Source organism: Equus asinus, chromosome 2, assembly GCF_041296235.1.
Source record: "Equus asinus isolate D_3611 breed Donkey chromosome 2, EquAss-T2T_v2, whole genome shotgun sequence".
Lineage (NCBI taxonomy): Eukaryota > Metazoa > Chordata > Mammalia > Perissodactyla > Equidae > Equus > Equus asinus.
The window spans coordinates 161,497,820-161,520,437 of NC_091791.1; the positions used below are offsets into that span (position 1 = coordinate 161,497,820).

Sequence of the window (22,618 nt, forward strand, 5' to 3'; positions counted from 1 at the left end):
CAATCAATGGCCACAATTAAAGTCTAACAGGACTACATTTTGGCAAAGATGGTGAACACTAGGAATTCTAGCTCATCTCCACCTTGGAAAGCAATTTGGCAATATCTAAAAATGATTATGATGTGCATGCCTAACAAACTAGCGATATTTTTTCTGGGTTGTGTATCTATTTATACAGACAAAGACAGTATACTAAAAGTCAGAATCATTCCAAGGAGTATGGTCAGCCTATCTAGAGGATGTTCTTAATATTTTATGATCACAGAAAGTAAATCGACAAACAGCCCTACTCCAACATATATGAAGAAAGTATGGTAGCTCTTCTCGGGCTTATGCTACAGTGAAAGGAAAATGACAAACCAGCAGAAGAGTGGGGAAGAAATGTAAGCACATATAAAAAGATGTGACAATTATGATCTCCAAAAAACCAGTCACAGATAAACAAGCCACTTAAGAAATCAGTAAGCAAAGATAGACTACAAGAAAAATACATATAAGACACAAACTATGACGAGTTTTAAGTTATAAACAAAATGGTAAAATAAATAACCAAAATCATAAGTGATGGGCATAACTGCTTGGTTAGACTAGAATTGTGAATCACTTTCAAACATTTACGCAGTAACTTTTATTGCCAGATACTGTCCTAGTAACTGACTGCACAAGTGATTCAATGAAATCCACAAGCAGTCTACATGTTAACTTGATTGCACTACTTCAATTTTTCCCAAATCTTTTAGCAGAACAGCTGATAAAAATTGAAACTAACCAGCCCACATTTTACCTCTCTCCTACCTTCAAGAAAAGTACTTATAAATCCATAATTGGCCAAAATGCAGGTAATGAGAAAGAAATACTCATCTGACTGGCAAAAGATGAGTTACCAGTGTTGGTCAGTGAGTTATGCCACCAGCGCACCCCTACTTAAGGAGGTTACCCTATCTGCAGCACACAACAGAATGACCCTAGAGTGACTCACACTCTAATACTCTCTCCACTTAACTCTTTCTTTCCTGCTCAAAGAGTATATTCTATTAAGTTGGAAGAGCATTCATCACTTTACGATTCTTAGTTTGGTATAGGCATCAAAAATACAGGTAGATGAGAAAAAAGAAAGACAGAACCCAACAGCAACCTAAAAGTTAGGAGGAAGAGGGAATTCAAAACAAATTGTCTGAAAATTCTACTTTCACTTTATTTCTCTGCTCCTCGCATCTTCATCCTTTAAATTTTTTTTAACCTAGCAATATTTTTTTATTCAGGTAATTGTAGATTCACATACAATTGTAAGAAATACTACAGAGAAATCTCATACACTTGGCCCAGTTTCTCCCAATGATAACATTTTGTAAAACCATAGTGTAATATCACAACCAAGATACTGACATATTGACAGCAACACAATCCATCAGTCTTATTCAAATTTATCTAGTTTTATTTGTACTCATTTGTGCGTGTGTTAAGTTCCACACAATCTTATCACTTGTGTAGGATTTTGTATCTACCACCACAGTCAAGATCTTGAACAGTTCCAGCATATCAAGGACTCCTCATGTTGTCCTTTTATAACCACACTCACCTCCCACCCTCCCATTCCTAATTCCTGAAAACCACCAGTCTATCCTCTCTTCATCCTTTAAATTCTTATTTCATACCTGTAGGGAGTAGCCATCTATACAACCAGCCCTGCTCCATTATTTCCTGTGACTATTATCTCCAGCTTCACTCTGCCGCACATCGCTCCAGGTGGAGTCGATCTTAAAAAACAGCTGGCCAGGGGCTGGCCCAGTGGTATAGTGGTTAAGTTCATGCACTCCACTTTGGTGGCCCAGAGTTTGCAAGTTCAGATCCTGGGTGAGGACTTACACACTGCTCATCAAGCCATGCTGTAGCAGTGTCCCACATATAAAAATAGAGGAAGATTGGCACAGATGTTAGCTCAGGGTCAATCTTCCTCACCAAAAAAAACAAACCAAAAACAGCTGGTCATAGAAGGAATGAGTTTTTCACCATACTGATAGAGAAGACTATCCAAAAGCAAAACAGAAAAGTTCTGGTGTTCAGGTGCATATGGCTCTAATATATGCATCTCCACTAATATGCATATTCCTGGCTATCAAAGAAGGAAAAAAAGAACATATTCTAGAAACTTTGTAAAGCTTTGTATAAACATAAGTGCTGATTGCTCTGAAATCAAAGAAAATAGTTCTGTCTCTCAGACTACCCAATTTAGAGGGGCGTAGATCAGCATTTTTCATTTCTATAAAGCCTTTTATCCATTTCAACCAGGACTTAAGTTATTCTACATCAATATATGGAAACCCTGACTTCCATTTAAAGAAATGTCATTTTTCCTTGCAAACCATTAGACACACAGTCCTTTACTTGGGTTTAAAATCCAAAGAACAAACAATGAATTGCTAGTTATTAAAATACAAGTTAAAAAGGAACATAAATAAAGTGTCTATGCAACTTTCACAGTGCTAAGCGGTATGCATGCACCTGGAATTCATACCTGCAGAGCTAAGGAGAACACTGAAATCCGTCCCCCTCTGTGATTCTCCACTTTCATTATCCACCTCTTTTTCAATATCTTGATATCGGTCCCAGTTAGTGACTATCTTTCTTTTAGAATAATTTCCCTGTTCATCATTCTCTTCTCCATAGGTCTCTGCATCACTGTCATCTTCAACCTGCAATCATTAGAGACAAATCAATAAGCAGGCAGTGGGAATCCAGATCTTAGTAGTCTTAGCAGTAAAATAAAACCAAAAAAATAGTACAGAGGCATCATGATAAAAAGCACACTTATAGACCAAGCTTTCTGAGGATATTATATAATATTTCAAGAGAATCCCATTATACCAGAGTACATTTTCAGGGTAAACTTTTCATTAAGCTTTGAAAAGGAAATCTAGCGAGTTATTACCTAAAAATTTGTGTAACTGGTATCTCTAAAGTCTCCCCCAGTGTATCCTGTTTCAACAGTTGTTTCTTCCTATTGAAACAATCAAGGCTGTAAGACTCTTAAACCCAAAGGACTTTAGGATGGAAATCGACTCTTTCAATTTATAGCTTTTACAATCACACCCCATAAAAATGTTTTACAAGCTTTACATGGGAACCCTGCTCAGATGCATTCTAGAGAAAAGTTTCCAGTCTTGGGCATTAAAAGGTTAAGAGAGCCTAGAGCAAAATGCAGAATGTGAGAAATTACAAAAGCTAAAGGGCCTATTTCTTCAACAGATAAATTGTAAGGGGAAAAATGGTGGGGGCGGAGGGAGAACCCTATAAATTAAAAGAATTTAATGGACACAACCATTTGTAATGTCGCGAACTTATTTGTACTCTGATTCAAACAATATAACCAGAGGAAATCACTTATGAGACAATTGGAGAAATGTGAACAATGACTGGATATTTGATTATATTAAGGAAATACTATTATTTTATTCATTTATTGTTTGGTGCGGTGCCAATATTGTAATTTTTTTAAATGTTCTTATCTTTTAGAAATAAATATTGAACTACTTATGGATAAAAAGATATGACATGGGATTTGCTTCAGAATAATGGGTGGAAAGGAATGGTGGGTACAGATGAAATAAACTGGGCATAACTGATCATTGCTGAAGCTGGATGATGGGTACATGGAAATTCATTACATTATTCTCTTTACTTTTGTATGTTTGAAATTTTCCATATTAAAAAATTAAATTTAAAAAAAAGAGATGCCTGTAGTATCTAAAGACACAGTTAAAAGAAGTATCCCAAAGGTTGTAAAATCCTTGTCATGAAAAAAACTTTTGAAATATATTTTAAAAACCCTTCTGTACAGGATGGGCTAGTATAGATGTTTTTTAAAATAAGTTTTTATTAACACAGAAACAGGATGTGTACCTTGCTGAAAATTAGAAGAGAAACGCAGAAAAAATAAATAACAACCCCACATTCCCATCACCTGGGAGCACCATTGCTAACACCTTAGCACATATACTTCCAGATCTTTTCCAATGTATATATTTATACATACTTTTGTTTTTGGTAACCAGACTTTTTCACCAATATCCTCCATTTCAGTAAATATCATTTCACATAACATCCAGGCTATTTCCAAATTTCCCTAACTGACCCAAAAAATTTCCTTTACAGCTGGTTTGTCCAAGCCAGTATCCAATTCAAGAGCACGCATTGTATCTCACTGTTTGTCCCTTGAGTCTCTTTGAATCTAGCACAATCTCTATTTTATGACATTGATTTATTGAAGAGACCAGTGCAGGTAGAGCGGAGAAAGACTCATCTTCTGTCTGGCTGCTTCCTTGTGGTATTTGTGTATAGATTAGTTTATAGAAAATATTGGATAAAAAAAAATCTAAGAAATTTAAATGCCCGATGGAGTCAAATTAAATATTTTTTGGCTAAAGTACATCATAGATGGTGCTCTGAACTTTACGTTATATCACATCGAATAAGAGATGATAAACGGCTGAGCCAACATAAGTAATGCTAAGATTAACCACAGAGTTTGGGTGATGAAGTCTGAGCTACCCACTGCAGACAGGTTTCCCACCCTTGCATCCAGGACACTGTCCGCGTGGTGTTATTTTGGTCCACTACAAATTTCCATTTCCAGGCCCCCATCAAGCATTCACCTAACAAAATTTTACGCACATTAATAATCCTCACCTGAATCAAATTCCATTCGTTTTCATGAAACAATGGAGTAAGTGACCTTTCAAGATCATTCTCAACCCTTCAATATCATCATAAGCCTCCTAGACAGCACTAAAACATGGCAATCCACATTATAATTTAGGGACTGCAAAGACCACCTAAAACCTAGAGGTTTCCTGCCATTCCTGAAAGCTTCTCAGAACCAAAAGATGCTGGCAGATTAAAGGTATGTGACTGAACGAGATCTGCTGTATAAAGAACAAATACCAGGAACATTTTAAAGAAAACAGCTTTGTAACTGATGAGAATTTGGGGGATGGAACTACAGCTAAGAATACTAGCAGGGTTTAATCTGGGAAAATTCAATTTGTTGGCCCAGGTTTTAATCTGGGGAAATTCAATATCCTTTTGTTGGCCCACTGGGGAAACAGTTCAGAGGCTTCTCCAATTAGTACAAAACTTCTGCACACAGTATAACACATGACAAAAATGTAAACCTGAGAGAAATAATTAGCTTGATGAAGAAGAGGATTATGATCTGAAACACCTAAGGAGCTATGAACAGTGAAACAAGCACTGAAATGTGAGGCAAGAGACCTAGAGAGAATTAATGGCCCCGCCATCACCATCATTTAATATTTACAGTGTTTATAATAGGCTGGACCTCACACAGCTGAATGACTCACCAATTCCCAACTTAGAAGAATCACTTAACAAGGATCTCATTACTCCTACCCAATTACAGAGCCAAGAAGAGGTGTCATTAGCCTCCATCACAAGAGGATAGTAAGAAGCAATAAACGTTAGAAGACATTTGATGTAACTTAGAGAAAGGTGTATCTTATAACTCCTAGAGATTTTATGTTTGGTTCATTTTGCAAAAATCTGGGACAAACTAAAATAGGCAAAGTCCCATGATGAAGAGAAAGAACACAACAAATAAGAAAATACTGATGAAAGCAATGTAAAAACTAAATAGGAAGACATTATTATGTTAATATCATCACTATGAAATTAGTCTGGTGTATACTGAAAACTATAAGACACTGATAAAGAAACTGAAGACACAAATAAATGAAGAGATATTCTGTGCTCATGGATTTGAAGAATATTGTTAAAATGTCTATACTACCCAAAGCAATCCCTATCAAAATTCCAAAGGTATTTTTCACACAAATAGAGCAAACAATCCAAAAATTTGCATGGAACCACAAAAGACCCCAAATAGTGAAAGCACTCTTGAGAAAGAAGAACAAAGGTGGAGGCATCACACTTTCTGATATCAAACTGTATTACAAAGCTATATCAATCAACACAGTGTGGTATTGGCATAAAAACACATACACAGATCAATGAAATAGAATAGAGAATCTAGAAATAAACTCATGTCTATATCGCCAGTTAATTTACAACAAAGGAGCAAAGAATATACAGTGAGGAAAGGATAGTCTCTTCAATAAATGGTGATGGGAAAATTGGAAGCCAAATGCAAAAGAATGGAACTGGACCCCTATTTTATACCATACACAAAAATTAATTCAAAATGGATTAAAGACTTGAACATGAGACCTGAAACCATAAAACTCCTAGAAGAAAACATAGGCAGTAAGTTCCTTGACATCAGTCCTGACAACGATTTTTTGGATTTCACAATAAAAGCAAAGGAAACTAAAGCAAAAATAATCAAGTGGGACAACATCAAACTAAAAAGCTTCTACACAGCAAAAGGAAACCATCAACAAAATGAAAAGGCAGACAGGGAGAATGGGACAAAATATTTGCAAATCATATATCTGATATGGCCTCTCCTCTCATAACTGATTTTTAAAGCAATTGTATAAAACAATATGTACATAATTATATTCTATATGTTATATTTCTATACATATAGAGACCCAATAATACATTTGCCAATAACAGCAAAAAAGAAGGTGGTTGGGAGCAAAACTGTACTAGATCAAGGAAATGACTTCTTCATATGGGAACTCAAATACACAGAAACGAAGAAAACTAGAAGTAGTCAATAAGAAAGCTAATATAACAAAAGCTATAAATATATGCTTACTCTTCTTTCTTCTCTCATATTCTTTAAAATTATATAAGGTAATAATTATAACAATGTATTGTTGATTTGTAACATATAGACATAATATGTTATAACAATAATGCCACAAAAAGGAGGAAGGAGAATAAAGCTACATAGGAGTAATGTTTCTGTATCTCATTGAAAATAAGTTAGTAAAAATCTGAAGCAGATTCTGATAAGTTAAAATGTATATAGTAAGCCCTAGAACAACTGCTAAGAACTGAAAAAAGTGAAAAAAAAATCATTAAAGGTATTAAAATGTTACATTACAAATATTCAAGTATTTTTGCAGGGGCTGGCCTGGTGGCGAGGCAGTTAAGTATGCACGTTCCACTTCGGCAGCCCAGGGTTCGCTGGTTCAGATCCCAGGTGCAGACATGGCACCGCCTGGCATCCCACATATAAAGTAGAGGAAGATGGGCACGAATGTTAGCTCAGGGCCAGTCTTCCTCAGCAAAAAGAGGAGGATTGGCAAGAGATGTTAGCTCAGGGCTAATCTTCCTCAAAAGAAAAAATATATTCACTTAGTGCAAAAGAAAGCAGTAAAGGATGAATAGAGGAACAAAATATACATGAGACACATGGAAAACAAAAAGCAAAATGGCAGACCTACATATCCAACTATATCAATAACATTAAATGTGAATAGATTAAACAATTCAATCAAAAAGGCAGAGACTGGCAGAATAGATTTTTAAAAATCCAACTATATGCTGTTTACAGGAGACACATTAGATTCAAAGATAAACATATCATTATAATAAAGTGTAATATGGAAAAAGATATTCTATGCAAATAGTACACAAAAGAGAACTGGAGTGGCTATGCAAATATCACACAAAATAGGCTTTAAGGCAAAAATTGTTATACGAGACAAAGAACATTATACAACAACAAAAGGGTCAATCAGAAGGATACAACTATAAACATATGCTCCTAACAATAGAACCCCACAATATATGAAGCAAAAAGTGACATAATTGAAGGGAGAAGCAGTTCAACAATAACAACTGGAGACTTCAACACTCCACTTTCAACAATGAATAAAACAACTAGCCAAAAGGTACCATGTGGACATCAGAACCAATAAAAGGATTTACTCACTGAAGCTGTGGTCCTAGTCAACTTACAACGATAATTTACACTAATTTACAATCTGCTTAATGTAACTGGCCAGCCAGTAACATTTTGTTTGGGCAACATTATTTACTGAATATCCTCTTATTTTTTCTTCCAAAAAAGCAACGGTCTGCCAAGAGAATATTTAAAGATTATCATGAAGAGCCCCCAGACAAGCTGGTAAAATTTAGGAAATTACTAATGATACATAACATCTAGACAGCCTTTTATACTCAGGAACCTAGCTTTTGAAGCTTCCTGTTCTACTTTCTTCTGGAGTAAAGGGGTGGAGAAAATGCTTTTCTCCTTTGAAACTAGTGAGGAGGTTGAAAATAGTCAATCACACATTTTTCAACAACCTCCTATGTTCCTCACAAAATGTAATCATACTACAGAAGAAAACAAGCAGGATAGACAGATGTGAGAGAGAACACAGTTAAGGAAACCTGCTAACAGAAAGTCACTGGAAACTAATTTTAGTAATCAAGTAATAAAGTCAAATACATTCAACCAAAACTGTTGCAATGTGTGTAACTGGAAAATTATACTAATTCAACCTGCTTTAAAATTTTTTAATGTTACCAAGCTTAAAATATATCATCATTAATTCTTTAATTCCAATCTCTATATTTGTACCCTATTAAAGTCATTGTTATCTTACATAATCATTTCCACCATAAGTAGCAACAGATGCTTCACCATTTGAAAAAAAAAAAGTATCTTTTTAACAATAGAAAAATCCATAAACCATCGTAATTAAATAGTTCAATGACAGCTTTTGGTATCAGAAAAGTGAGTGCACTGGCAAAAATAATTATATATTATTTCAAGAAGCTAAATTTCAATAAAAGACTGAAAAATACATGTACTATATAGCTAACATACAAATATACTAAGGGTGTTTCCATTTGTCACTGTGTATGAAATAAAATATACATTAGAGCATAATCATATTTTTAAAAATTAGTAAATGCAATATATGGCATATATCTAAATTATCTGGGGCTGGCCTTGTGGTGTAGTGGTTAAGTTTGCACACTCCGCTTCGGCAGCCCAGGGTTTGTGGGTTCGGATCTGGGGTACAGACCTACACACCGCTTGTCAAGTTGTCAAGCCATGCTGTGGCTGCGTCCCACATACAAAATAAAGGAAGACTGGCACAGAAGTTAGCTCAGGAACAATCTTCCTCAAACAAAAAGAGGAAGATTGGCAACAGATGTGTTAGCTCAGGGCCAATCTTCCTCATCAGGAAATAAAATAAATAAATAATCTATTGATCCTAGTACAATGTGCATAGTATTTGAGTTCCACAATACTGTGGCCATTAAGAATGGGAAAAAAAGTGATGCAGACTATATTCAAATTCAACTGTTTCTCCAGCAAGAGAATTATATACAGCTTCTTCTCTTGTCCTTCCTTGCAACCACTATGATTATGGGAAAGAAGAGTGGGTAGAGGAATCTAGAAACAGAAAAAACGTAACACAACACTCAACGCAGCTCTTCAGTGACCCTCTTCACAGGGCTCCTCACTCGCCCTCAGTCCTTCCATCTTTCTCCAAGGCCCTGTGTCTTTCTCACCAGCGATATTTTGTTTTAGAGAGTTGGCTAAAAATAGGAGGGATAGAAAGGTAATTACCATTTGCTGGCAGCCCATAAAAGGGCTAGACTATGGGATATCTTATTGTAAAGACCTTGAGAGTTTTATGCTTCTCTGACTTAAGGGTAGTTTGGGAAGTCAGACTGCAGTAACTTTCATTGGACTAACTGAGGATTTTAAACTAGACCTTGTGGAAGTCCTTATATGGAAAGCGGAGGAGTGTGGCAAGAATCAGTGTCATTTTATCTGCTTTTCAACTTGAGCTTCATGTAAGAAATCAGGCTAAAAAAGGATTAAGAACTACCAAGTTAATCAAACTTGCAAGTCCCAACTCCCAGGTAAAATTCTATGACCTAGATCAATGTCAACGATTTTTCTAGTCCAGAAGGCACTAAATGGAACCATAACAAAGACAACTTGATGCTTGGTGTGGTTATGATCTAGGAAAAAAGACAGTGTTTTACTTTGTTGATCTATCGAATATAGAGAGACACAACAACTACAGATGCAACTAAGAGGTCTTCACGTAAAAATTTTCCTTTGTTAAAAACATTTAATGAAAAGGTTTTAAATACACCAAAATAATCAGCCTTTATATGAAGGTTGCATATAGACTCTGAGCTTTCCTGGGTAAGCTCCATGTACAAAACATCCTCTCCACGACCAGAACCGCTGACAGTTCACCCTTCTCCTTAAGGTGGTCCTTCAGGTGCGTCCCTGGGATTTCACTGCTGGGCTCAGAGCTGGAAATGGCCAGATGTTCTTTTAACTCTGTCTCAGTTAAATTTTCTCCTCTCTTATCCACCAGCACAGGACTGGTTTCCTTGGTTACTGAGGTTTTAATGTCATCACCTTCCACTTTCCAGAAAAGTCACAGACCATTAAATAGCTGTTACTTATCTGGCCAACTTTAAGAAACTCCTCAAACCCTCAAGACACCAGAGGGAGAGAACTTAATTAACAAGGAAAGAATTATTGAACTAGAAAGAACCTGGTCCACCCTCTGCCCTCAGCAAGATCATGCTGAAATCACATCAGGCCAGTCTCCCCTAGGCCTGGGTCTGTGTTTATGTTCTCTACCTGAATTAACCCTATTGCTCCCTTCATAAGCACAAACATCCAATTCCTTAACCATTATCATTATTTGTTCTAAATTTCTTAAATTTCCTACGACCTTTTTTAGTGGTTGCAATCAAAATGGACTTGGTAATGCAACTTAGCCAGGGCCACCTCCTCCCCACCACAAATTTTGAAAATAAAAATAATTACAGTCACCTTTATAGTTCCTTCTCAGGACACATTTCTTTTTTTAAATGTAACTTTAAGTGGCACTTATCTTCCCTCCTGTCTAGCCTACAACATCTGTGAAGAGGACTGCTTTTACTCCTTGTGCTGCTAGATTGCCAACATTCCTCCAATAAGCAGCTCCTGAGTAGTTACTGAGTGCCACGCACCAGTCCAGGCACTGCAAATACGAAAACAAATAAGCTCAGGTCCCTAGACTTAAGGACCCACAGTCCTGTGGGGAAATCAGAGAAGGAAACCTGTACTTAAAGCAGCAGAGTGAACTGAGCTATGATAGGACACTCATAAGATGCTATGGGAGCACAGAAAAAGCACCAGAACGGAGAAAGGAGAGGGATGGACATGTCTTCAGGACCAGTCTGTGAGCTGGGGAGAAGCGGGAGGAAGGCATTTCAGGTGGAGGGAACACCAGAATTCAGTTCTAACTGTGGACACGTGGCCTGAGATTAGTCTAGTGAAGGAAATAGCCACTATCTCCTGCTGGAAGGATGTTCCCAGGCTCAGAGAGAATTTAGCAAAGAACATGCCTTTTTTGTCCCTGTTCTGCTCAATTTGGATTCTACCCCCAGCAATTTCTCTTTAGAGAGGGAGAAGGGCGAGATGGGGACGGGGGGCAGACAGGGATGTACCACATTGGAGAAGGTCCATATTTTTACACTTCAAAATAACAGAAGAGGGTTCTCCAGAGCCGTGATGAAAAGCTATCCTTAAGTGTGTGTCTCCCTTTTAAAACTTCAGGGAAAATGATTTCACGTGAAAATCAGGAACAACAAAAGGATCACGGTTAAATCCCATGCAAAGTTGTTATTATAAGGACACAGACACTAAAGATAGGAGCATTTTTATCATCCATTCCACAAAGCATCTACAAATGCTTTATTATAATACCATTTCACTGTTTTAAGTGCATAACTAGAAACTCCACCCACAGCCTTTAGGGGCAAAGGATAACAAAGAACAGCTGTCCAGTCTCAATCTTGCTCAGAAAGATCAATACGGTAGGAAAAAAAAAAAAAAAGAGTGAGGTGGAAAGAATCTGAGAATAAGAGAAAAAAAGGTAAAGCAACCCAGGAACAGCCCAGTTGTTCAATGACTCGGCCCACACAGCTCTTCGCGCCATCCCTGTCCTTCTCCACATTCTTAGCTCTTTCTCACAGGTGTTATTTTGTTTCAGAGAGTTTGATAAAAATGAGAGGCATGAAAAATTACCATTTGTTAGCAGAATCAAGAATGTGGGAGACCATGAGTCTTCTCTCCATTTCCAGCTCCTCAGATGCTCATTACCTCTCCTTCAATCAGTACACCCCAGGTCTGAACAGTAACCACTATGTGGACACAAAACTGCAGGAAAATTTCTCTTTTCTAGTTTATCAGAAGGCAGTTCACAGTGCTATCAGATCAACACAACAGATTTTTTTTTAACTTATGTTATAAACTCATTATACTAAAGACAGCCACTGAGATGGACCCTATGGGTATTTATCTGTCATATGGTCGCTTATCTCCTTGTTACATCCCTATTTGAATGTGGCTCTCTTTGTTCTCATAAGTCTACCCCTTTACTTTCATACGACACTTTGATCAAGAGTATCTCAGCAATATTTATCTCCTGAGCTGCAAAATGTAACCTGAATCTTTTATAAAATAGTTCTAACAGGAGTTTTTGATCCCACCAACAAACTTCTCTCCATCAAACCTGTGAACCCACTGTTAGCTCAACCCAAATGTCTCTGCGAGCTTGTATGCTACAGAGCACGCAGTAATGAAGAAACGATTTACTTAGAGAATTCCCTCTTGTGGTGAGCTGCTCCATTTTAAAACAACAGAGGTGTGTTGACAAAGATGAAAGGTTTGTTTCTTCTGTATTTTCAGAGTTCTAAACCACCGCCTTCCAATCTCGTGTTTATCAAAATAATATTATTTACCAAGTGTCTTTTCACCGACAGTGAACCCACCACCCATCCCAAATTCACCCACTAAGTCTGCTTGTTAACAAGTCATCAGAAAGCCTAGAAGGGAGTGCTCAACTCTCCCTACAAAATGAGACAGAAACCACCACCACGTGCCATTTTAAACAGTACGGAGATCTCACCCTTTTCCAATAGTTAAGCACTTTCCTCAAATAACTCCCTTATCACCTATTTTGGAATATTTATCACTTAAGATTTTTCATGCAATGTCCCTGTTACCATGCATCTACCAATTCTAATAAGCTGCCAATTACCAAGTTAAGCATTTCAATAAGCCTTATCCAGATATTCTCCAAGGATTGAAAACTCTGTTACCTGGCAACTATTTATTCTAGCGACACTTATACGAATTGTAATGTCATACACAATTCTTTTGTATGCTCTTGTACTTTATCCAATGCACACACTAGGGTCAATAAATTCTTGATTTTTTTTTTTTTTTTTGAGGAAGATTAGCCCTGAGCTAACTACTGCCAGTCCTCCTCTTTTATGCTGAAGAAGCCTGGCCCTGAACTAACATCCGTACCCATCTTCCTCTACTTTATATGTGGGACACCTACCACAGCATGGTGTGCCAGGCAGTGCCATGTCCACACCCGGGATCTGAACCAGTGAACCCCGGGCCACTGAGAAGTGGAACGTGCAAACTTAACGGCTGCGCCACCGGGCTGGCCCTCTTGATTTTTTTTTTTTAATGAAGTCATCTAGTCTCTTCCAGGCCTCAAAGCAGAGATCTTACTACTAGATAATGTCCTTTTCTACCTATAGAATAGAACTTCTTACTGATGATATCTTTACAAGCTTGCTCCACAATATCAACCCAAGGAGGCAAACTGAAATTTGGCTGAAACAGTATTATCTCTTTTAAAGCATCCTTGTAGATCTTCTGGCTTAAGCCCTAAGGCTTTAGAGATGAGATGAGGTCAGAGAAGGACTCTGCCAATGTCTTCCTTAACACGGCAGAGGCAGAACAACAATCTGCCTAAAATGCAATCCTGTGCTTTGGCAAACATGTCTCTTTCACTGAGCAAAATCGTAGTGAAATAAATCATTCTCTCTAATGTTTTAAATCTCTTACGTTTCTAAGCCTTTGCAAAGCTTCTACTCAAAACTCCTAACCACCAGAGGAGAAAAACAATGAGGCTGTTTAACCAGCAGAAGAGATGTAGAAGTCAGAGGCGGATGACTCAAGAATCATCTTCTGGTGTGTGAAACTACCTTCCCTCCATTACTGACACCATCTTGGTCTCTCAAAACTCTTTCTCATTCTGTCATCTTACTTAATTTCAAGGAAGCCCTGGGAGACAGGCAAATCTTACACATAATCAATTATATGCACACAGATGGAATACAGTTGAAACAGGTCATGTCCCCACTCCAAAAACTTAACAACCACACAAGAGAATAAATCTCTGACCCAAAGACTTATTCCCTGGAAGCCATTCATAATAATCATTGAAAACAGCAAGGGTCACAGTATGGGGAAATGGCTTGATAATAACAAGTTACCTACAGTTAAAAGCAATAAATATGACCATAGATCGGGGGAGAGGGACACACATAATCAATGACCATAAAGAAAAAAATATGCAATTAAACAAGCAAGTTGAGCATTTGCAAAAACTGTCAAAGTACTTCAGAGGAAACTAAAACAGAAGATGAAGTCAACTGGTGCCAAACTGGTAAAATGTGAAAAAAGAAACTATACAAAAGTAGGAGTGATCTAAATTTTAATCTATTCTTGCTAATTAAAAGACTAATGCTGTAGAACACCCTTCTCACACCTCCTCACAGCTGAGTCGAATGGACAGCAGCTCTCTCCGCGCCGTCGTTAGCGACTGGGCTACTTACAGACGTGCCGCCAGAAATCTGTGCACCTTCATAAAGGCTCCTCACATTACGCCATGCAGGTCCCTGGGCTGAATTACACACTTACTCTCCTAGTGGCGAAAAGCTATAAGTTTACCTAACTAGGTCAAATTTCATAAGATACAAGGTATAATCTCCACATAACGTTTCAGTTGTTCTGTCTTTTTAGACAAGGGCCAAACTCAAGCCCTAACTAGTAAAAGTTGTTTAATTTGCCATTTCACATGAAAGAACAAATGGAACTTCCAGAATTCTCTTCCTTTCAAGTATCTACCTTACGTGGGACGGCCCATATTCACACACTGACCAAACGAGAAGGAATGAATCACGAGACCAATCATCTGAAAAGTCTTTCTTTGTACATGTATTTTACCTGACACTTACGAAGGAATTTAATGCTTCCACCTTCTCTAGCTTTCTAGGAAGGGCCTCTTTTGAATTTATCCTTCTTTGCAGTTCTTCCCTGATGAATAGAATCTGTATAAAATCTATAACATTTCTCTTTTGTGGGCCGGCTGATGTTTTTAATGTTAAAATCTTTTATCTTCATGAGCACTTACACACGACAACATCAACAGGAAGAGAAGGACGTGCGCACTCCCAGCACGCTCGGCAGCGGGCTCCCTCACAGTCCACAGAAATCAAGTGACAATGACCACAAAAATCATATTTAAAGATTTCAAGTGCAAATATTTTGTGGATGGAATAAAGACTGCATTGTCTGCAATGAAGACAAGTGCGTGCATTAAAATTGGAACCTGCTTTTGCCACACAATGCATGACATTTGAAAGACACTCAGCTGGCACGCTCTTCTTTTCTGGCTCAACTGCATTCTCTCGTTCCTCAGCCATCAACCCAATGACATCATGGCTCCATCTCAGGAAAAATTCCTTCCTTCCAATCCACACTACTTTAACCAAAATCGAGAAATAAGGAAAAGAAAATGCACTTTTCCGAGGCAGAGAGATTCGAGACAATTTCCCCTATGAACGGACAGAGGACTATAATCTGCATTTCTCCTCTGCAGCTCTTTTCAAGTGTGACCTTTAGGAAGCTCTTCCAACACTGGGGAAGAAAAAATTTTAATTAAAAGAAAGGGCAGCAAAGATGCCTAAGGAAAGGAGAAAGCGTTTTACCTGGCATTAGAGAAAGGGGGATCTTCTCAAAGCTCCCAATCCTCAAGGACAAAATGCAAATCCCAGGATCAGTATAATGCAGAGCACATGAGCTAACCACGGCCCGTGAGCCTGAATAACCGCGTGTTGGTGAAATTCCCCTGGAGTTGGCAACACTAACATGAAGTGTGCCTTATCTTTTGTGTCAGCGTGAGACTATCTCTGCTTCATGGACATTTAAAGCAACACTTAATTCCACCTTTTCCAGATCCCCACCAACAGTGTCCAAACACTCTTTTGTGGAAGAAGCACAAATTAAACTCTACTATTGCTCTCCTCTAACAAGGAGGCCTGTGAACTTAAAATCATAATGGAAAGACTCAAGAGGAATAAACTTAAAGCAAAAGCCTATTAGGAGAAGAGCTGTAGCTTTGGCAGAACATAAATGCTGTCTCTTCCTGCAATATGCTGAGCACAAAAGCCTCATCTGCCCCCAAATGGTGCCCCCACTGGGATTTCTATGGAGGCTACATTGACTAGATTGAACTAACTCGAAATTCAAAACCCTTCCCTAAGAGTAACACACTGTCATTATCACAATTTTGACAGGGAGAGAAGAAAAGAAAATGACAGGAGTGTTATGTACCATAAAGATAGTTCCAGAGAATAAAAAGGACAGGAAGAGGGGCCTGGAAAGAGAGTCTGTCCCAAAGAAAATATCACAACCATCAGCAAGATAAACTTTGCTTCCTGCTACACAAACCCCAAAACTAGTCTCCAGGTTTTATCCACAGCAATTCAGTGAATTAAAGGTTAAAAAGAAAAAGGGAAACTCCTCTTATATCTAATTGTCCTGAAGCCACTCAAAAAAGCAGTTAAGAGTGAGATTCTGCAAGAACAGAGTCCTGATCCAGAGGGGTAGATGTCATTAGTGGAAGCACACAATTCATTGTAAAAAAGAAACCACAGATTTACAAGTCTGCTAAATGGTCATGCTCTGCTCTTTCATCTCTGAAGAGGGCAGACGACCTACTGCCCAAACCCCAAAGTATTTCATGTGAGCAATAACAGCCCTTTCAGTCTGGAATACCTACATTTTTAGGATCTGACAAAAATTATAACTAGAAGGCTCCTCAGTAATTACTTCTTTTTTTCCAATTTACACACAGTAAAATACAAAGTTCTGTGAGTTTAGAATGGAGTCATGTAACCACCAGCACAATCAACATACAGAACAGTCTCATCATCCCAAAACTTTCCATCATGCCGCCCCTCCAAGGCTTCTTTCCCTTAACATTGTACATCCACAGTAGATCCATCCATATTGTTGAGAACAGTGATTCATTCCTTTGTATTTCTAGGTTGCAGTCCATTGTATGGACTTACCATAATCGGTGCATCTATTCAGCAGTTCAAGAACCTTTGGGTTGTTTCTGGCTTTTGTCAATTATGAAAAAACCCACTATAAACATTCACATGCATTAAGTTTTCATTTCTTTTGGGTAGCTATCTACCTAAGAGTGGGACTGCTGGATCATTTAGTAAGTGTATATTTTCACTTCATAAGACACTGCTGGCATTTAGGATTCCCTTTTTTTTTTTTAAAGCCCTTCTAGTGGTTTCTCATTGTGGTTTTAATTTGCATTTCCCTAATAACAAATGATGTTGAGCATCCGTGCTATGTGCCATCAACATATCTTGTTGGATGAATCGTCTGTTTAAATCTTTTCCTCATTTTTTTAATGGAGTGTTTATTTTCTTATTATTGAGTTTTGAGAGTTCTATATATTTTTCTGGATACAAGTCTTTTTTGGATATGTAATTTGAAAATATCTTCTCCCAGTCTATGGCTTATCTCTTTTTTTTTTAAATAGGACGTATTCTTTAGAGCAGTTTTAGGTTCACAGCAAAACTGAGTGGAAGGTCCAGAGATCTCCCATAAACCCCCTGTATGGCTTATCTTATTTTCTCAACAATGTATTTCCCAGAGCAGAAGCTTTTAATTTTCATGAGGTCTAATTTATCAATTTTTTTCTTTTGTGGATCAGGCTTTGGTGCTATATCTAAGAAATGTTTGCCTAACCCAAGTCACAAACATTTTCTCCTATATTTTCTTCTAAAAGAAGAGTGGCTTTCCTTCCCTTCATTTCAAGACAGTTGTACTCAGGAAGCACAGTTACAATAACTGCTTTAAAGTCTCTGTCTGATGATTCCAATATCTCTGCCTTCTTGGGATTGGCATTTGTTGATCGTCTTTTGCCTCAAGAATCGGTCACATTTTCCAAGTATATTAAGAAATTTTAGACTCAAAATAACATTCTAAATATTAAGTTTAGACTCTGGGTCCTGTTAAAAATCCTGTGGAGAATGTTCGGATTTTGTTTGTCCATTTTATCAGGTAATCAACCTGGTTAGGTTCAGATGGCAAGCTCTGTGTCATCTTTGCAGGCGATGGTTCCAATGTCACTTCAGTTCGGAAGGCTTTGCTACGCTGCTTGGGGTCTGTCTCCGGGTGCAGCCCAGGGTAAGCCCTGGCCACAGGCCAGTTCATACACAGAGAGGATCCCCTTCCAGCTCTTTCCTCTGTAGGATTCTGCCAATCCTTTGGCCAAAGGAGGGGCTTCTCTTGGAGTTCTAGCTGCCCATGTTGTCCTTCACAGGGCAAAGCAGAGAGAGAAAAAAAGAAAAACGGGCACTCTCCCACACCCTTTAGACTGCAGGGGCCCCTTCTCTGGTTCCTTTGACCAGAAAGACAGGATTTCTACAGGTGTTTTAGTTGCCGGCACTGCCAGCCACCCTGGCTCTCCCGGGGGTCCACCCACGATGATGATTCAAGGAGGGAAGGACCCCACCACCACCACTTTCCAGCTTGCAGTTTCCTGGTCTTCTGACCAGAAAGATGGGATTTCTCTTGGCTTTTAGCTACCTCTGCACCACGGCTGCTGCTCTGCTGAGAGCCTGCCTTTGCCTCAAGGCCAGAGAGAAAAGAAAAACAACGAGAATCTCACCCCACTGACCCCCACACAGGTCGCTTCTCGAGTCTTCACTCCCTTCCCAGTCAGCCAGCTTTACCGTCCTGAGTCCTCAGGTAATCTACCCACACTTTTTAGTCACAATCAGCAGGAGAAATAGGCCACGGTGGGCTAACTTCATCTTGGACGTGTCCTCCCAGTAACTTCACTGTTCTTACTAAGGGAGGGTCTCGCTTGACCACTTCACATAACAATAGCTTCCACACACCTGAACTGAGTGGTGCCAGCCCATTTCCCACCTTCCACTTGATGATACTGCCACGTAGAGAACACCCCATCACTGATTTTTAAAGTACCATGACATTCGGTGCACATTTTTTTATCCTCCTTTTAGGTCTCACTCTTTATTTCCTGCCCTTAAAAAGGTGGGGGGAAAAAAACTACCTGACATCTGGAACACTGTCCTATTCTAGTCCCTACTCTGTCAGCCTTTCCTCCCAATCACACCAGGCTTAAGAGGCCAGGTGGGTAGTTAAACAGCAGTTCATCAGGTATAGAGCCTAAAAACTACACACGTTCAGGCTGTTAAGAGCATCAAAGAAAGAAAGGGTGTGTTAGAAATTGTGACAGATGCTTCTTTCTTTAGCAGAGGCATTTAAACTCATTCTGGCTCTTCATTGATGGCAAAATCGAGGATTCTCCACCAGAGAGTGGATTTGGTTTCAGATACACAGCTAAACCTATCCTCCTTTCACTGCTTCTCGTTGTAACAGGAAAAGCATAAACCCACTAAAAGAAAATGAATTTGAATGTTTCCAGAATATTGGAAGCACTGCCATGCTTACACACAGAATGTATTATTCAGTCACATAACAAATATGTAGTGAGAGCCTGTAGAATGCCAGACACTGTTCAATGTGTGTGGAAAACAGCAGTGAATAAGACAAACCCCCTGCCCTCATGGCGCTTACATTCTACTGGAGCAGCCAAACAACAAAGAAATGAGTAAATAAATATATATGTTTGTATAAATACATAAAACATGGTGATTTCAGGTAGTGACAAATACTACAAAATAAGGGCAGGTAAGGGGTTAGAGAATGATGAGAAATCTATTTTATACAGAATAGTCAGGGGAACCCTTTTGGAGATCATATTTAAGCAGAGAACCAGATAGGGTAAGGAACAAGCCATGCCAGGATCCAGGGGTAGAAAGGCAGAATGTTCCAGACAGCACATGCACAGTCTCTCAAGAGAGAACAGTCCTACCACAGTCAAGGATCAGAAATAAAGCCAGTATCACAGCTTCCTGAGAGTGAACTTAGAGGAAAGAGCAAAGTAACAAGGTCAAAGAGGTAAGCAGGCATCAGACCACAAAGGGCCTGATGGTGCATGGAAAGGAATTTGGATTTTATTCTAAATGTGACATGAAGGCAGACCTATGGAGACCTGAAAACTCCAGGGTTTAATCTGACATCTTTCTCACTCTCAAACCCAATCAGAAATTACTTTCCAATTCAGAGCTAAACCTAATGTTCAAACCCACTCCATACTCAGTCTTAACAGATCAAGAAGTCAACACAAACTCAAATCACAAATTTAAGAATGAATAAAGCAAATTAATCCATCCCAAAAAATAATATTTATATTTCATAAATAATACTCTCAAATGCAAAATTATTCCTTTTCTACTACAGAAGAAAACTGAAATACTTTATTTAGCTTTTGAACTTCTATTTTTATTACAAAAATCTTCAAACAATGCAATAAATCCCCGGAGGCCCATAACCCAGCTTCAATAGTCCTAAATAACTTGCCCACCTTGTTTTTATCTACCACCCCCTGCTTTCCTCAAACACACACACACAAGCAGGTACACACACACACACGCACACTTTTTAATGTATTTTTTCAGGAATATTTTTAAACAAATCCCACACATCATTTCACCCATAATATTTCATTACGTAGCTCATATTAAAAATTTCATTAAATAAACAGTGCCTGTAACATACCTAACCAAAGAAACAACAATCCCCTAATGTTATCTAATACCTAGTCCACATTCAACTTTCCTCCAGATGTTTCCCATCTCTCCCTTTACATCGGGTTTGTAAGAACCAGCATCCAAACAAGGCCAACAAATTTCACGTGGTTAGTATGTGTCTTAAGTTTCCTTTAATCGCATTTGTCCTGCAGAATTTCCCACACTCTCGATGTGACAAATTGCTTCTTTGTAGTGTCCTTTAACTTATTACTCTATCCCACTTATGTCCACAAACTACAAATGGATCCAGTGGCTTGATGACAGCCCAGTTTAGCAGCCACTGATGATTACTGCTTGGATCTATTCGTTCATTAGCGGCTGAACAACGGCAATTTTCTAATTCTACCATTTCTTCTGCATTTATTAGGGGCAATACGTCTTTTTTTTTTAAACCTTCAGCAACTATTTGGTTATCCTAAAGTACAGTTCATTCAGGAGAGGATAATTGCTAAATTCTTTCCCTTAGTTTATCAATGTTCTGATCTGTGCTTTGTTAGCTAAGCAGTATCCAAAGATAACCAATGATGTGGGTTTTTTCTTTTTAGTATGATCAAGAACTCATATTTGATGTATTTCAGTCAACTGCATTTATTACTCTTATCAATGCTCAAATACTCCCATCCAGTTGAAGTTCCAGTAACCTTTGATAGTGTTCTTGCTTTCTGCCCCACACCTGGAATCAACCTTTTCTCCAGTGTGTCAGCTTCCTTCAAGTGGGAAATAGTATTTAGGAACTATAATCTGAGTGCTAAGAGGACACATGCTCTGAGACCACAGACCAACAAAAGCAATCACCTTGTCCTATTGCCATGAGTTGTTTCAGTTGATACAACAAGACTGAAAATTAGCTTCTAATCAACTAAGCAATGGAGACTGTATGTCTTTTGACTTCTGAACAAGCACTGTCTACACACTACCTCCCTCCTAAGTAATGGACACTTTTAGAAAATATTCCTTAGGCATGCTTACCTCTTTAAATAAGCTCACAATAGTGAGCTGTGATAAGAATAAAGCAAACACTACACAAATTTTAAGTCTGAACACAAGTGTGAACACTATATCCCAGAGCCTAGAATAATCCAGAAGTCTGGAACCATGGCCCAGATGTAGGCTGGGTATTGGTGTGACAAACCTTATTTAGCTCAGACACTTGGGGGGGGGGTACGGAGAGGGATATGGTTATGTGAATATTTTAGGGGGAAAAAACTAATATGTTTATTATTGAGCATAGAATAGATGAGATTTTTGTTTTTCTAAAGAGGGCACGGGTCTAAGCGGTTGAGAAACACTCAGAGCATGATTCCTCCAGGAAAAGATAGGCTGAAAGACAAGAACTCCAATAGTTTTCAAAGCAAACTTTCCTTATACTTTCTACTTTATTAAATATATCATATTCTGCCTGTGATAAGCAGAATAACGGCCCCCAAAGACGTCCATGTCCTGACCCCCTGAACCTGTGACTACGTTAGGTTACAGAGCAAAGGGGAATTCAGGCTGCTAGTCAGCTGACCTTAAAATAGGGAGACGACCCTGGATCATCCAGATGGGCCCAATGTAATCACAAGAGTCCTTAGAAGTGGAAAAGGGAGGCAGAAAAAGAAAGGGAAAGAGATGTGACCACGGAAGTGAAGTCACAGAGAGATGCTATGTTGCTGGCTTCAAAGACGGAGGAAAGAACCAAGAGCCAAGGAATGTGGGAAGCCTGTAGAAGCTGGAAAAGGCCAGGAAACACTGTCCCTAGAGCCTCCAGAAAGGAACACGGTCCTGCAGACACCTTGATTTTAGCTCAGTACGACCCATGTCGAGACTCTGGAACTATAAGATAATAAATTTGTATTGTTTTAAGCTACTAAGTTTGTGG

At 38.5% G+C, this 22,618-nt stretch overlaps 2 protein-coding genes across 2 annotated transcripts in view; one reads left to right on the plus strand and one right to left on the minus strand.

Annotated features, from left to right (window-relative positions):
- Nucleotides 1-22,618, minus strand: part of AVEN (apoptosis and caspase activation inhibitor) — a 164,419-nt gene that overhangs the window by 124,421 nt on the left and 17,380 nt on the right. The window contains exon 2 of the mRNA XM_070503897.1: nt 2,516-2,693. Within this exon, the coding sequence (XP_070359998.1) occupies nt 2,516-2,693 (178 nt within the window). The remainder of the gene's footprint in view (nt 1-2,515; nt 2,694-22,618) is intronic.
- The window catches only part of CHRM5 (cholinergic receptor muscarinic 5), a 106,594-nt gene that overhangs the window by 35,846 nt on the left and 48,130 nt on the right, over nt 1-22,618 (plus strand). The window lies entirely within an intron of this gene.